The 14,175-nt window shown below is 46.5% G+C and overlaps 1 protein-coding gene across 1 annotated transcript in view; it reads right to left on the minus strand.

Moving 5' to 3' along the window:
• The window catches only part of SLC44A3 (solute carrier family 44 member 3), an 83,107-nt gene that overhangs the window by 50,574 nt on the left and 18,358 nt on the right, over nucleotides 1–14,175 (minus strand). Inside the window, exons 6-9 of the mRNA XM_052637614.1 lie at nucleotides 9,669–9,829; nucleotides 7,745–7,834; nucleotides 5,902–6,026; nucleotides 2,065–2,251 (exon numbers count right to left, since the gene is read on the minus strand). Of these exons, the coding sequence (XP_052493574.1) occupies nucleotides 2,065–2,251; nucleotides 5,902–6,026; nucleotides 7,745–7,834; nucleotides 9,669–9,829 (563 nt within the window). The remainder of the gene's footprint in view (nucleotides 1–2,064; nucleotides 2,252–5,901; nucleotides 6,027–7,744; nucleotides 7,835–9,668; nucleotides 9,830–14,175) is intronic.

The raw sequence follows: 14,175 nt of genomic DNA on the forward strand, positions 1-14,175 counted from the left end.
CTATGCTGCCCAACCCTGGGGAGGAGGGAAGGCGGGAGCTCTGTCAACACCAGGCCTCCTGGAAGCCTGGTATCTACCTGCTCACAGATTCCCGCAGCACGTCCGGGGCACCCAGTTTCCTTTCCTGCCCTTCATATTTATTTTTATTTATTTGGTTTGGTCTTGGTTGCAGCATCTTGTAACTGCAGCATGCAAACTCTTAGTCGTGGTCATGTGGGGTCTAGCTCCCCAACTAGGGATTAAACCCTGGCCCCTGCCTTGAGAGCAGAGTCTTAGCCACCAGACCACCAGGGAAGTCCCTCCTGCTCTTCAATTCATCTCACTTTTGCTCATTTATCTCCTTCCGAAATAGCCACGCTTTAATACATAACCTTCCAACATGCTGCCTTCTACCCTACAGAGCAGTCCCCGCCCTGTCCCTGCCCCCGCCCCTCTCAGCCCTGGGGCCCAGGCTGTTTAATGCTTCCCAGGCCTTGGACCCAACTGGGGCCTAAGAAGGAGAACTGGAGGGGCACCCTGCTAGCGGATCAAGTCACCCTCACCCAAATCGGCCCTGGGGCATGTTCCTCTCCGACTGGGCCCCCAACTCTCAGGACCAGCTCTCGCCTGTCCTTTATGATCAGGTTCTCTCCTATGCTTGGACATGACCCCACTAAACCCCTTTGCTTCTTTCTGTGCTTTCTGATCTTCTGGTAATTTCCAGCCCATCCTCTGAGAAGCCTTCCTGGTCTCACAAAGTTGGCTGGAGTCTTGCTGTGGTACTCTCACCACTCCCCAGTTTCTCCTCTGGTGATGGTCCTCTACCTTTGCCATCCTCAATGTGGGCAGAGGCCACCTCTCTTCCCCAGTGCCTTGCCAGGACCTTGTCCCACAGCCCTCACCTAACATCTGTGCATTAAAGAAAAAACAAAAGAATGTGTCCTGCTCCAAACCACAGAGACAATTCTCTCCACCCAGACTCACGGCCCATACTGACAGCAGAGTGGGCCACTGTGCCCTGGAGGCTGGAGGAGGAAGGTCCCTCCCTGGTCCCAAGTCATGCTTCCCAAGGTCTCATCTCGTCCCTGCAGTTCTGGAGGACAAGGGCTCAGCACCACAGTCTACCACCCAGAGCGTCAAGTCCTGCCACACCTCACTCCCAGCCCACTCTGGCTTCAGCCCCTGGCCTGCCATGTTGCCCTCTAGTCGCAGGCTGCAAACACCACATTATGGGCACAGCCTGCAGCCACCACCAGTCTCGGTGGCCACGACACTGCTTCGACTTGAACGGACAAAGCTCAGGAGACCTAGTTTGATTTCCTAGCCCCGTATCCCAGACACAGGGATGTGTGAGGCAGTGGAAAGAGGTCCGGTTCTAGAGCTAGAGCTGTTCTAGAGCTCTGGTGTCAGCTAGCTGGAGGGCCCTCAGCAAATTACTTACTAGGACCTCAGTGTTCTTGCCTATAACTTGAACATAACAACACGGGCATAAAAAGGGGGTTGCGATGGTTAAAGGAGAGAACATAAGGACGCACCTAGTACAGAACTCAGAATTCAGGAAATTTTCAACACGTGTTCACTTTCCTGCAGGGACCGAGGCCACTGCCTTCCCATCTGACCAGGACTGAGACTGCGTCAAGGAAATGAGCTAGAACATGATTGTTCAGTGTTGCCCCAGTTGAGACTTCCAGCTGTCTCATGATTTCTGTTCTTTCATCTTTTCTTGGTAACAGAACCTCTTATTTTTAAACTGTGCATGGCTGCCCAAAATGAAACAGCGTTGTCTTCTCAGGAGCAAGGCAATGTAGAGGTCTGTGTGCACTCACATTAAACTGGTTCTTCTGAGACAGCAACAACATTTCAGAAGGGTCTTTTTTTTTTTTTTTTCCTCACATATTGATACAGTAGAGGGAAAAGAATTTCCTGCATTCCCCATGAGAGCCCCAGACACCATCACTGCTGCCACCAGAGGCCTCGAGCTGCATGGGAAGCCTGGTCCCTACAAAAAACAGGCCAGTGGTTCCAGAATGCTGGGGCCTCTATGCCTGACTCCAGCATCATGGACCCCATCTCCACGGCCCTTACCTGCAGTCCCCAGGCTCAGGAGCACAGCCACCCAGAGGACCCAGAAGAAAATGAGGATGGCAAACGTCCACAGTGGCTGCAACAGCAGGAAGGGAGAGCTGCTGATGGCTTTATTCGTGACTTGGAGAAGTTCAACTGTCAATTTGATCCTCTTTCTGAGGACATAAATCAAGATGAGCAGAACTGCCTGGTGAAAAAGGGGTTAAATTATTCAGAATAATGAAGAACTGAGACGAACTTAAACCCTAATATTTTACTGACATCTCAGCAAACAGCTCTTTTAACACAGCCACCCCCTACTTTTATTATAATGGAATAGACATGTTCTCAAGTACTAATTGAGCATCTACTATGTGCTGATATTTCTGCTAGATTCTGCTGCCACAACAGTGGACAAGACAGAGCCCCTGCCCTAAAGGAGCTTGCAGTCTGGTCAGAGAGAGAGAGAATGAGGTCCTCGGGTGTCAGGGAACTGTCTGTTTCTTTTTCCCAACAGCACCTAACATGCCAGAGAATGCTGAAGGACTGCAGAAGGGCAAGGGACCACAAGGACAATGCTCCTTCCTTTGGGTCTCCTTCTTCTTCAGTTGCTGTTTCTTGGGATCTTTTGGGTGGTCCTTCCTGCCCTTTTGTGGTTATAGCATCCTTCTTAGATGCTTGAAACTTTCAAATAAAAACCTCCAGGGAATTCCCTGGTGGTCCAGTGGTTAGAACTCCATGCCCCCACTGCAGAGGGCACAGGTTCAATCCCTGATCGGGGAACTAAGATCCTGCAAGCTATGCAATGCTATCGATTTAAAATAAAAATCTCCAACCTCCCCTTTCTCTACATGATTCATGTAAGCACATCAAGTTACTGACCAGGCAGTGGCTATCCTCCAGTGTGTCAGACTCAACGTGTCCAGAACTGACTTCATCATCTTCACACAAAAATCAGTTTCCCCCGTTTTCCCTACTCCAGCGGTCCTAATTTTTCTGCACTCTCCAAGAAAAAGTTAGGTTCCTCTCTTGCAGGCTTCCATCTTACCCTGCTGTAGCACTCAGCATCTTCTACTGCGGATGTTCATTGCCCACATGGCACATTACTTGACATCAAGCTTCCAGAGGGCAGGGCCAGGCCTTACTGTAAAGGGCTGGCAAAGCAACAGCCATAGCACAATCTCAGTTTGCTGACAGAGCTCCCAGTCTATTCTCTCCTCTCGATCCCCACACTGATGCCACAGCTCAGATCTCATCTTCTCTCTCCTAGACCCCCAATAACCTCATTACCTTCTGCTTTTAATTCCCTTAACCCCCTACTCCTGACCTTACCCCTCCTCCAACACAAGCTAAAGGGATCTTTGTAAAACGTGCAGTCAAGGATGTCATCTCGCAGGTCAGAATCCTTTGACATTTCCCCAGAGCTCCTGGATAAAGACTGAAATCATCACCACCGCAAATCAGGACCTCCCCGGTCCGGTCCCTTCCTGCCGAGGGAACGTCCCACAGGCTCCTCTCTTGTCCACGTGACCCAGCACACCACTCCAGGGGCCCAGGATGCCATTCCTCTTCCCGCTGGACTCGGGTGTTGCTGCCTATGAGGATCTCATAGTCAAGTGGTGGGAAGTGGGGGACAGAGGGATAAAATGTGCAAAACTGCTCCCGAGGCTGAAGGGCCCAGCTGTGACCCAGCTGCGGGGACTAGCCTGAGGACCCAGGGAGATGCCTGGAGGAGACGTGAGACTTCTGAAGGCTGAGTAGGAATTTCCATCTCTGTGTCCTCAATGCCTAGCACAATCAACAAGGAAGAGGGAGTTCATTTTTTACTAAAAATTTTAATGATGCAAAATGATATAATCTTTAGGCAAATAAACTTGGATCTCCTGAGTGGTTGGTAGCTCCTAAATGGAATGCTAAAATATGTGTATTTAATATGTGTGTTTTTCAACTTAAATATGTGTGTGCGTGTAGAAAAGGCTCTCCTCATGTTCAAAGTACACCACGAGGATACTGACCAGAACTGAAGAGTTAACTATCCCGTTATTTCCTAGTCTCAGGGAAATCAGCGTTACCCACTGGGGACAGTGCTAGGGGTGCGAAGTGGGCAGCAGAGCTGAGTCACCACAGGGCTCAAGCCTCTACTCCCCTTTCTGGGCTCTAAGCCGCAAATTGCTGCATCTCAGCCTGCACCCCTAGGCTGACACCCTGAGGTGAGCAGCCAGTGCCTTTCAGCCCATTTTCTCCATTGCTGCTACTGGGTCTATCAAAACCACTGGAATCATATTCCTAGGCAGCTCCCCTCACGGCTGGAATCTTGCCCTGTGCATCATGTCACGGCATTGCTGGCTTTGTAGTTCATCTCACGGTGGGGTGTGTGCTGGCTGTGTGTTTTTTCTGGTCAGCTCCATTGTCTAGTGCAGGGCCCTGTGCAAGACAGGTGCTCAGTGAATGGTGACGGTGACAGAGAGTCTTAGGGATCTTATTAGAACAAGCTCACCAGAAGCTGGTCCCTGGCAGAAACGCAGCAGCAGTGACACATGTGTCAATGCATGGTGTGTGAGCCGAGGTGCGGGTCCTCCCTCTCCTCTCGCAGCCTCCCCGTTCTCTCTCCTTACACTCAGTGAAGAGAATCCCCTGACCCGGCATCTGATGGCCACCGATGGGTCAGTGTGTGAAGACAAAGGGAGCCCTGTGGAGGGCTGGGAGGGCAATGGTGCGGGGGGAGCGGAAGGCTGTGAGCGGCCCGGCTCCCAGCCCTGCTTCTCTCCGTCCCTTGTGCCCAACAGCCCAGCACCTGGCCTGGGGTGTGGGGGGCCTTTCTACTCCAGCCTCCTGCCCAGGCCTCGGCTCAGCCATGGGCCTGGACCCAGGACACACCAGGAGTTTTGCTTTATCGGATACTTGCTCCCTGAGATGCAGTTCATGTGAGGAACACAAACCTGACACTTCCCTAGAGAAGAGAAAATGTCAGGCCTGTGTCAGATGTGAGAACTCAAGTATTTCCTTAAAGAAGAGAACTGAGTCGGTGAGAGAATTTGAGGCTCTTATGAGAACTGAGTTGCTGAAACATTTAATGGGCATGTGAAAACCCCTGCCTGCAATGCCTCCATGACATAATGCTTAGGAAGCAACACACTAAAGGATGGCCATGGGCCGCCTGAAGCCACCCCCTGAGCCTGTCCAGGCCTGTGATGCCAGCACCCTGATCAGCATCCAGGAAGTGGCCTGAATGACTCTCAGTTGCCAACCATCCTTCCCCAACAACCTATATCTCCAGGCTCAATATTCTGTTTGCCCACTCTCAGCCAGGGAATTCACTGGGGAGGCAGCAGGCTCTCTGCAAGACAAATGAACCTAGTGGATGGCAGGTCTGGAGATAAAGGGCTCTCTGTGTTCAAGAGCAGTGGGAGCTGTCACGCCTTTGGGAGCAAAGCGTCCACTGGCTGGAGGAGGGAGGGGGTCTCTTCTCAAACCAGGACGTAGGAACTGTTACAAGTCTGCCTCCCTCTCCGCACGGTAGTGTTCACCCCACAGCTGCCTGTGGGTGAAAGCAGTGCTGCTATAGCAAAGGTAACGGATCCGCATGGGTAACGAATCAACTTCTGAGATGGCAGAAATGACTTGGAAAGAGGTAAGATTGTTTTTTCACTTTTTGAGGCTGCAGTGCATTCCTACACAGGTATCTCAAATGAAATGTGAAGGCACTAAATGCGTTATGTACACTCACTACATTAATATGTACGCACCTTCTGCAGTGAAAGAAAAACAAATGCTCATTGTTTGGGGTTAAAATGCAACTGTTTGGACTTCAGAGTTCTGGCAGGCTACCTGATCTACTGCTGGAAGAGTGCTTCTTACCGTGATCACTGTAGATACAATAGCAAATCCCAGCAGACACTTCATATTTTCCCTTTCTGTGTCCAGTTCTATGCTGAGGTCATCGGTATAGTCATAGTACAGCCACCATAAGACACCGCAGACAACTGGAAAGCAAAACAGCAGTGGAACTCAGCACGCATGCCAGGAGGTGAACACCCTGGCCCCTGACACTGGGTGGCCCTGCTCAGGCAGTGGGTCCCAAATCCCTTGGGCTTTACAGGCAATGACCAACCCTCTGAAGCAGCTGCCAGGAGCTGCCAGGCCTAGGGCGGCTGTGTATCTCTGGGAGATGCAGGAAGGTGACTCCAAAACACAGGTGTGTCCTGTGAGCCTAGCCCACAGGTGGGGCTGGGTGTGAGCATAGAGGAACCTGAACGGACAGGATGGTGAGAGGAACAACATTAGAGTCCAAAGGCTAAAATTTCCAAACCAGCTCTGCGGTGACAACTCCAGAGGAGCCTGGATATCGGTCTTGCTGTTGTTGCACTGTGAAGTCGTGTCTGACTTTGCAATCCCATTAACTGCACCATGCCAGGTTCCTCTGGCTTCCACTATCTCAAAGGACTTTGATCAAATTCATGTCCACTGAGTCTGTGATGCTATCTAAACATCTCATTCTCTGTTGCCTCCTTCTCCTTTTGCCTTCAATCTTTCCCAGCATCAGGGTCTTTTCCCAGTGAGTTGGCTCTTCGCATCAGGTGGCTGAAATATTGAGTTTCAATTTCAGCATCGGTTCTTATAAAAAACAGTCAGAGTGGATTTCCTTTAGGACTGACTGGTTTGATCTCCTTGCTGTCCAAGGGACTTCCAAGAGTCTTCTCCAGCACTATAATTCAAAAGCATCAATTCTTTGGCGCTCAGCCTTCTTTATGGCTCAGCTCTCACATCTGTACTGGAATGACCATACCTTTGACTATATGGATATTGGCTTGACACCTACAAAACTGGGCAGATGTCCCAACATCACAAATGCTCTGCCCAGTCTTGCAGGTGTGATGTCCCAGCATCACAAATTTAGGGACTTGGTGACACCTGCATCACATCCACAGTGGCTTCAGGGAGGCGTGTTTTCCACTCGCAGGTGGGGAAGGGCATCCCTCACAAGCCGTCCTACACGTCCCCGAGCACGGGCATGCCGGGCACCTGTGAGCTGCAGGGCTGGGAGGTGCCGAGGACAGAACTGATTGTTCAGAAGATGAAACACTATGGTCATGCCAAGTATTTATTTGGGCATACCAATTATTAAAAATTAAAATATCCTATACCAGGATCCTATACTGCTGCCTTGATCTTCCCGCCTGCCCCTGTCCCTCAGATCTTCTTCCCTGACAACAACTGGATGGACCCAGGATCCAGCCCTGAAAAGGAAAACAGTGGGCATGGGACATGTCTCTGGTACCCTGCCCAGCTCAAGGGCTGTGTCTCTTCAGACTGGCCTGAGCCTTTGCAGGGCAATATGGGCCCCTACGTGCCAATCGGGGCTATGAAAATTCAGAAAAAATTCTTTAAAGGGCTTCTAACAGGCACTGGAATTGCCTTTTAACGGATGAAACCAGTACCACTCACTGGGCTGGCTCATCTGAGAGTGCAGAAGAGACGGCAGGCCAGGCAGGAACTTTGCTGTTAGCTGTGAGACAGAAGCAATCCTGTAGTCCTCCCTGTCCTCTGTGGGCCTGTGTTTCCTCTTATATAAAATGAGGGGGCTGGACAAGAGCTTCTCTAAGATCCCATGTTGCTCAAAAAAGCCAGCTTTTAAGTTCTACATGTAACAGAAAGGCTTTTCATTTATTCAAGAAGAAACCAATCAAGTGGAAATACTTACACAACAATCCCAAAACAATCAGTGCGATGAAAATGTGAACCAGAAGGGTGGTGATGAAGCGGAAGGTGAACATCATGGCCAAAGATAAGGCTGGAAAAGTAAGCAAAACATAAATTCTAACAACAATCAAGGCATGAAGGTGACGACACTAGGGCTGGAATGACTAAGCCTTTCGAAAGAGTGAAGGCTGAGGACTTTCTTCAGTCTCGAAATATCTTGGACACTTATCAAACAGAAAAACAAGACATACCCAGGCCACCCTCTGAAGCATGTACAAGTTCAGTCTGTGACAGTAAGCCGTGTCCTGAAAGCGCTAGCATGCTTCTTGAGTTATAAAATGTTTTCAAAGCAGCTATTATTCCCAAATGCCCTAAACTTTTTTTTAAATCCAAATGAAACATCTAAACTTCTTTTTTTACTGAACTTAACTCTTGATTTCATAACTTAAAAGTTCTAATTTTGTGTTCTCAGATATCCTCAACTAAATATGAAAGATGAATGCCTTTAAAAATGAAAAATTTAAGATTATAATTGTATGATAAGATATATGTGTAAAAATTTGCGTATCTGTTTCCACTTTGGGGGTTTTTAAGCCTAAGAATTTATTGAAAGTGAAAGTGTTAGCCACTCAGTCCTGTCTGACTCTGTGACCTATGGACTGTAGCCCACCAGGCTCCTCTGTCCATGGGATTTCCTAGGCAAGAATATTCCAGGGGATCCTCCCGACCCAGGGATCAAACCTGGGTCTCCTGCATTGCAGGCAGATTCTTTACCACCAGAGTCACCAGGGAACTTCAGTGAATTTATAGATACTATTTCACTTTCTTTCTGAACCATAATTCAAGGTTACATATAGGTATTTCAGTGTAGTGATTAAGATCATGGGTTTGAAGTCAGACAGATCTGGGCCGAGTCCCAGCTCTGCCATCTCCACTAGATGTGTAACCTTGGTCAAGCCTCAGACCTCTCTAGGCCTCAGTTTCCTCTCATACACATGGTGATAGGATTCTGATGAGGTTTAAAGAGTTAACAATAAGCACAATGCCTGGTGCATGTGGGTCATAAGAAGTCTGGAAGTTACATAATGGTGGCTAGTGAAGCATCCCCAAGCATTCAGGAATTAGTAACCTTTGGGTAATGAAATTATGGAGACTTCAATTTATAAACTGGAAACATGATGTTAATGGATGATCAAAGAGCTTCCTTCAACCTTCCAAGGTTGGGAGGCAGCCACTGTAAATGACAGGGGTAAATAATAGGCCACTACTATTGCCTAGAGCAACAGAGAGTATTAACTCATTCAAAGAGAAGGCTGACTCTTAAAAGGACTCATCAAGCTAAAATAGCAAAAGGGAAGTTAAACCATAAAGAGTGGGGAAGTGGCTGCTTCCAGAAAGACCCGGAAAAGGCAGGATCTGGGGCAAGGCCTTGGCCTGCCTGCACCCCAGCAAGCCTGTTCCTAGAAGGAGCTGGGTCCACCGGCTCAGTGCCCTCTGGCACTAACACGATGGACACACCTTTCCCTACTCAGTAGGCTCTGACCTGGCTTGCCTGCAGGAAGAGGCACTACAGAATGTCCACACTTGCTGGACATGCATTTCTGGCACTTTCCCTGGCCAGTTCACAAAGTGGCAATCTGCTCTGCACATCCATCTTCAAGCAGAGCTGAGGAGCAGACCCTGGAACATCGTCAATGTCTAAGGCAACCCGCACCTAGTGAGACCTCTAGGCAGGATCAGCTGGCCTTTTCCTGGTCTTACTACCCCTCCGCTTGAACTTGAAACACTGACAATATCTACAGAGAAAATATATGAACTGACCTTTCAATATTTAGGTCAAGAGGCTAATTTTCATTGTACACCACACATAAGCACTAGAAATTTTGGTATAAATAGTCACTGAAGAAAAATTAATGAAAAATTACCAAAGGCGAGGATACAGAGGCCGAGGACTGTGTCTCTTCCTGACATTATTCCACTTAGAATTCGATGGAGGGAGTCCGCATCATTGATCAGAACAGACGCAAACAGAGAATAACACTCAGGAGTTTGAGGGATGCATCGATTAAACAAGGGAAAAGACTTGCTAAAAAAAAAAGATAGAAGAAGTGGCAAAGGTGTTGATTTATCTTTAAAAACATACTTATTTAAAATTCTCAGCAACCAAAATGTATAAGATCTAAAGTAATAAAAAGAAGGTTAAAGTCCTGTTTGCAATGTACACTTACAAAGCCAAGCATCTGAGCTGTCACACTGTTTAGCTAACGCCTAGGTGGGAAACTGATCACAGGGACCCACAGACACCCAAAACCTAAACTTGGTGAGTGACATTTCTGAGTCTCATATCTTGGCCCTTCCTGGATAACAACCACCAACTCCAACACAAGAATCACATTTCTTTAGGGAACTTCTAGAGCTAAAGGCTGGCTCAGTCAGAAGGTGTACTAATGAAAACAAAAGCTTTATCTTTGTTCTCTTTATGAAGACCTATAAAGCTTCAGAGTTTTGTTATGAACAGAGTGAGTGCTTTAGAAATGAGTGATAAATGTATGAGTGAAACTGTGGTTGGTACCTGTCTTAGGTAGATGAGAAAGCTGACCCCTTCTGGAGCCCTTCCTGAAATGGAAAAATGCCCAGGAATGTTCCTCCTAATGGCTTTACTGTAGCCACAAATACCTTCACAGCATCCCACTCTTCTTTCCTTCTGTGGGCCCCAAAGAGTGAAAATAATCCAAACTTATGAAGTGCCTAATTATCTGACAAATTGCTAAAGTATTAGGCAGTTACCAAATATTTTGTGAAATGCGTGAAGATGAAGAAAGGGGAACCCAAATGTCATTTGACATTACAGCATCATGAAGGAAAAATGGCTTCGAAACACCCAGTGAATCTCAACATAGAACATACAGAAGGATCTTTCTCAGGAGGCTCAACAGTAGAGAAACAGTTCCTGAGTCATCAAATATTGATTCAAGAGTAATACAACCAAGCCATTTTTTTAAATTAAAAATTTTACAGATGCAATACAATCTGAATGGCTCAGATTCCAAAAGTACATCAGAATAAATCATAAGAAATTGCTCTTTCTTCTCCTTGAGCCACTGAAGAACATTTGTCCACAGGCCATTAGGTTTTGGTTTCTTGCATATCACCATAGAGATATTTGTTAGCATATATGAACGTAACAGGAAATTTAAATAGCAGTCTGCTGCTGAGTGTCAAAAATAGTAAAAATTATATCCCTAAATGAGATACCAGACCTTTTTCAAACAAGAGGTAGGAAAAAAAAAACTGTTACTCTCATAAATCTTTCACCTACACATTATAAGGGGCTTTCCTGGTGGCTCAGCGGTAAAGAATCTGCCTGCCAAGGCAGGGGACTCAGGTTCGATCCCTGGGTCAGGAAGATCTCCTGGAGAAGGAAATGGCAACCAACTCCAGTATTCTTGGCTGAAGAATTCCATGGTCAGTGGAGCCTGGCAAGCTACAGTCCATGGGGTTGCTAAAGAGCTGGACACGACTCAGTGATTAAACAATAACAACACATTATAAGAGTGTTCGAGGCTGGAGAACAGTAAAGCATTTTAAAATAGAAACATTCATTCTGGAATATCTTTAGCATTACTGAAAAGTCACAAAGAAGGTACAGAGAGTTCCCACATACCTTCCCTCACCTCCACCTTATGTTAACATCTGACATAACCATAGTACATTTGTGAAAATTAAGAAATCAACACTGGTGCTACATTATTCACTAAACCACAGCCTTTATTTGGAAATGGCCCTTTTCCACCAATTCCTTTTCCGGTTCCAGCATACCACACCGCATTTATTTGTTGTGTCTCCCTTGGTCTGGGACAATTTCTTAGTTCTCCCTATTTGTCATTACCTTGACACTTTTGAAGATTCATGGTCAGGTATTTCATGAACGTCCTGCAAGCTGCAGAATGACCCTCATGTTCTCTCACGATTAGACTGCAGGGACAGGTTTAGGGTGGTGGCCTGCTGCAGGGCTGGGGGCGCTGAGGGTAGCATACAGAAGGAGGTCACCATTATCTTCATTACCTCCACCATAGTTGGGCCCCAGGTAAATAGCAGGGAGAAACACAGCTCCATCCATCAACAGAAAACTGGATTAAAGATTTACTGAGCATGGCCCCGCCCATCAGAACAAGACCCAGTTTCCCCCTCAGTTAGGCTCTCCCATCAGGAAGCGTCCATAAGCCTCTTATCCTTCTTCATCAGAGGGCAGACAGACTGAAAACCACCATCACAGAGAACTAACCAATCTAATCACATGGACCATAGCCTTGTCTAACTCAATTACTATGAGCCACGCTGTGTAGGGCCACCCAAGACAGACAGGTCATGGTGGAGAGTTCTGACAAAATGTGATTCACTGGAGAAGGGAATGGCAAACCACTTCAGTATTCTTGCCTTGAGAACCCCATGAACAATACGAAAAGGCAAAAATATAGGACACTAAAAGATGAACTCCCCAGGTTGGTAGGTGCCCAATATGCTACAGGAGATCAGTGGAGAAATAACTCAGAAAGAATAAAGAGACAGAGCCAAAGCAAAAACAACAGCCAGCTGTGGATGTGACTGGTGATGGAAGCAAGGTCCAATCCTGTAAAGAGCAATATTGCATAGGAACCTGGAATGTCAGGTCCATGAATCAAGGCAAACTGGAAGTGGTCAGACAGGAGATGGCAAGAGTGAACGTCAACATTCTAGGATTCAGGGAACTAAAATGGACTGGAATGGGTGAATTTAACTCAGATGACCATTATATCTACTACTGTGGGCAAGAATCCCTTAGAAGAAATGGAGTAGTCGTCAGAGTCAACAAGAGAGTCTGAAATGCAGTACTTGGATGCAATCTCAAAAACGACAGAATGATCTCTGTTCATTTAGAAGACAAACAATTCAATATCACGGTAATCCAAGTCTATGCCCCGACCAGTAACGCTGAAGAAGCTGTAGTTGAACGGTTCTATGAAGACCTACAAGACCTTCTAGAACTAACACCCAAAAAAGATGTCCTTTTCATTATAGGGGACTGGAATGCAAAAGTAGGAAGTCAAGAAACACCTGGAGTAACTGGCAAATTTGGCCTTGGAGTACAGAATGAAGCAGGGCAAAGACTAATAGTTTTTTCAAGAGAACACACAGGTCAAAGCAAACTCCCTCTTCCAACAACACAAGAGAAGACTCTACACATGGACATCATGGTCAACACTGAAATCAGATTGATTATATTCTTTGCAGTCAAAGATGGAGAAACTCTATACAGTCAGCAAAAACAAGATCAGAAGCTGACTGTGACTCAGATCATGAAGTCCTTATTGCCAAATTCAGACTTAAATTGAAGAAAGTAGGGAAGACCACTAGATCATTCAGGTATGACCTAAATCAAACCCCTTATGATTATACAGTAGAAATGAGAAATAGATTTAAGGGCCTAGATCTGATAGATAGAGTGCCTGATGAGATGGAGATTCGTGACACTGTATAGGAGACAGGGATTAAGACCATCCCCAAGAAAAAGAAATGCAAAAAAGCAAAATGGGTGTCTCGGGAGGCATTACAAATAGCTGTGAAAAGAAGAGAAGTGAAAAGCAAAGGAGAAAAGGAAAGATATACCCATTTGAATGCAGAGTTCCAAAGAATAGTAAGGAGAGATAAGAAAGTCTTCCTCAGTGATCAGTGCAAAGAAATAGAGGAAAACAATAAAATTGGAAAGACTAGAGATCTCTTCAAGAAAGTCAGAGATACCAAGGGAACATTTCATGCAAAGATGGATTCAATAAAGGACAAAAATGGTATGGACCTACTAGAAGCAGAAGATATTAAGAAGAGGTAGCAAGAATACACAGAAGAACTGTACAAAAAAGATCTTCACAACCCAGATAATCATGATGGTGTGATCACTCATCTAGAGCCAGATATCCTGGAATGTGAAGTCAAGTGTGCCTTAGGAAGCATCACTATGAACAAAGCTAGTGGACGTGATGGAATTCCAGTAGAGCTATTTCAAATCCTAAAAGATGATGCTGTGAAAGTGCTGTACTCAACATGCCAGCAAATTTGGAAAACTCAGCAGTGGCCACAGGACTGGAAAAGGTCAGTTTTTATTCCAGTCCCAAAGAAAGGCAATGCCAAAGAATGCTCAAACTGCTGCACAATTGCTCTCATCTCACATGCTAGTAAAGTCATGCTCAAAGTTCCCCAAGCCAGGCTTCAACAGTACGTGAACCATGAACTTCCAGATGTTCAAGCTGGTTTTAGAAAAGGCAGAGGAACCAGAGATCAAATTGCCAACATCCGCTGGATCATTGAGAAAGCAAGAAGAGTTCCAGAAAAACATCTATTTCTGCTTTATTGACTATGCCAAAGCCTTTGACTGTGTGGATCACAAGAAACTGTGGA

This window comes from Budorcas taxicolor, chromosome 3 (assembly GCF_023091745.1).
Source record: "Budorcas taxicolor isolate Tak-1 chromosome 3, Takin1.1, whole genome shotgun sequence".
Taxonomy (NCBI): Eukaryota; Metazoa; Chordata; class Mammalia; order Artiodactyla; family Bovidae; genus Budorcas; species Budorcas taxicolor.